The sequence below is a fragment of the Halyomorpha halys genome, unplaced genomic scaffold (assembly GCF_000696795.3).
Source record: "Halyomorpha halys isolate HHAL.00 unplaced genomic scaffold, Hhal_1.1 Scaffold21.1, whole genome shotgun sequence".
Classification (NCBI taxonomy): domain Eukaryota; kingdom Metazoa; phylum Arthropoda; class Insecta; order Hemiptera; family Pentatomidae; genus Halyomorpha; species Halyomorpha halys.
The window spans coordinates 1,934,414-1,936,473 of record NW_027112014.1 but is presented as its reverse complement, the minus strand read 5'-3'; the positions used below and the strand labels follow the sequence as shown (position 1 = coordinate 1,936,473).

General features: G+C 19.8%; 1 protein-coding gene across 2 annotated transcripts in view; it reads right to left on the bottom strand.

Annotated features, from left to right (window-relative positions):
* Positions 1–296: 296 nt before the first annotated feature.
* The window catches only part of LOC106681800 (uncharacterized), a 52,862-nt gene continuing 51,098 nt past the window's right edge, over positions 297–2,060 (bottom strand). For both annotated transcript variants that reach the window (XM_014422328.2, XM_014422369.2), the window contains one exon: positions 297–649. In XM_014422328.2, the coding sequence (XP_014277814.1) occupies positions 593–649 (57 nt within the window). In that variant the 3' untranslated portion in view covers positions 297–592. The remainder of the gene's footprint in view (positions 650–2,060) is intronic.

The window sequence follows — 2,060 nt, the reverse complement described above, 5'->3', positions numbered from 1 at the left end:
TTTTTGTTTTTTTCAATACTATAACTTAAGTACTATTGAACACATAATTAATATAACAAACATCAATGTATATAAATTTATTTAATATTATAACACTAAGTAGAATATATTTGACTATGAAAATGAACAAATTACTTAAATTAAATATTTTTTGTATTTTATGAAATTTTATTAATTTTTTTTGTAAAAAGCTTAATTTCTAATAAATACGTAATTAAGTTAAACTAATTAATATAACAAAATACAATATTATTAAATTAATTTTTTGTAATAACAATGCATTCAATATACTTGGTTATGAAAATGTATGATGAGAATTTGATAATTGGTAATAATAAATGTCTCCTTAGAAATACTTTTTTGAAGATACCATAAAAAAATTATAAATTCAATGTAATACATTAATAAAGCAATAAATTCACTAAACTTAACGAAACATATTAACAAAAAAATAAATTCACTAATATAAACATACTATATTAACAAACAAAATAAATTCACTAAACTATATGTGATATATATTATTTAAGAATAATGATTGCTTAACTAAAATGAATAAATAAAATAAACTGAATGCTGTTATTGGAAAAGATTATTTGCGCCGCTGCTTTTTGGCTGGTTTTTTGTAAATGAATTCACCTTTTAGGACCTATTTCATGAATAAATTTAATTAAAATTTAAATACATATATGGAAATATAATCAATTCGAATAAATGTTACATTCTTTTGTTTATTTATATTTAAAATTATGTTGTTTTTGTTTTAATTATCTATGTTTGGAAAATACTAGTTGAAATATAAAACTGTGATAAGTGAATTGTTAACTATGTAACACATAAAAAGATGAAACAAAAGTCTTTTAAAACTTTTAAAAGTAAAAAAGATTTGAATGAATGTGACATTCTTTTGTTTATATTTAAAATTATGTTGTTTTTCTTTTAATTATCTATATTTGGAAGATACTTGCTGAAATAAAATACGGTTATAAATGAATTGGTAACTATGTAACATATAAAAAAATTAAACAAAAGTCTTCTGATTTTTTTAAATGTAAAAAAGTTTTGAAATGTCCTCATATCAATATTATAATTTATTATTTCATTATGTAATAATTCAAATTTTTTTTTTATTTTCTCATGAGTGAATTCAAATATGTATCATATTGACAAGTATTAAAATATTATTTAGATAATTATATTTTCCAAAATAAAGATGTTAAAATCCACATACATATCTTCAGCAAGCAAATTAAAATTATTTTTATCTATTAAATTAGTTTGTGCAGGCTATTACACTAATACAATGCACTTTGCGACATACTAATTACAAATAATCTAATAGTAATAACATGCATCATTGCAAACATTCCTAACAATACATAATAAAGTATAATATTAATGAAATCAAACAAATTACATAATATAATGACATAATTTATTTATTATAATGACATATAATAAATAAATGAGGATTTTTATATCAAAAGTTAATATATCCACTTCTATAAAGGTAAAGATTTTATTGGGAAATAAAAATTCTCCTTAAAATTTTTTTCGAATTTGTTTGATTTTTTTTAAAATTTGAATTTTCCCCTGTCAAGTAGTGTTAAAAAATAAGTATTTTCAACCGAAATTTAATTATATTAGCAGTAAATTATGGCTTTCAAAAATATGTATATTGACTTTTGATAGAAAACTCTTCAAGTGTTAAAACAAGAAAACAATGTTAGAATACTTAAGCTACTTCAAATAAAAGAGTTGAGTAATTTTTTATTTGACCAAAAAAACATTTCAGAAATATTTATTCATTCGATTTTGACAGTTTATTTATATATATTTTTATATAAAGGCTTAACTATTAATTTTTATCTTTTTGTAGGTTGATGTTTTCATGAAAAAAATTTCTATGGGCGCCTTAGAGTTGTGCTCTATGGGGGTGCTTAGAGTTTACTGAATGAAATCCATAGAGATCCTAATTAAATAATTTATTATAATTATAATAATTCATCCAATTAATTGGATTGGTTTTAATACAATATTATTCCGTATTAAAAAAAATA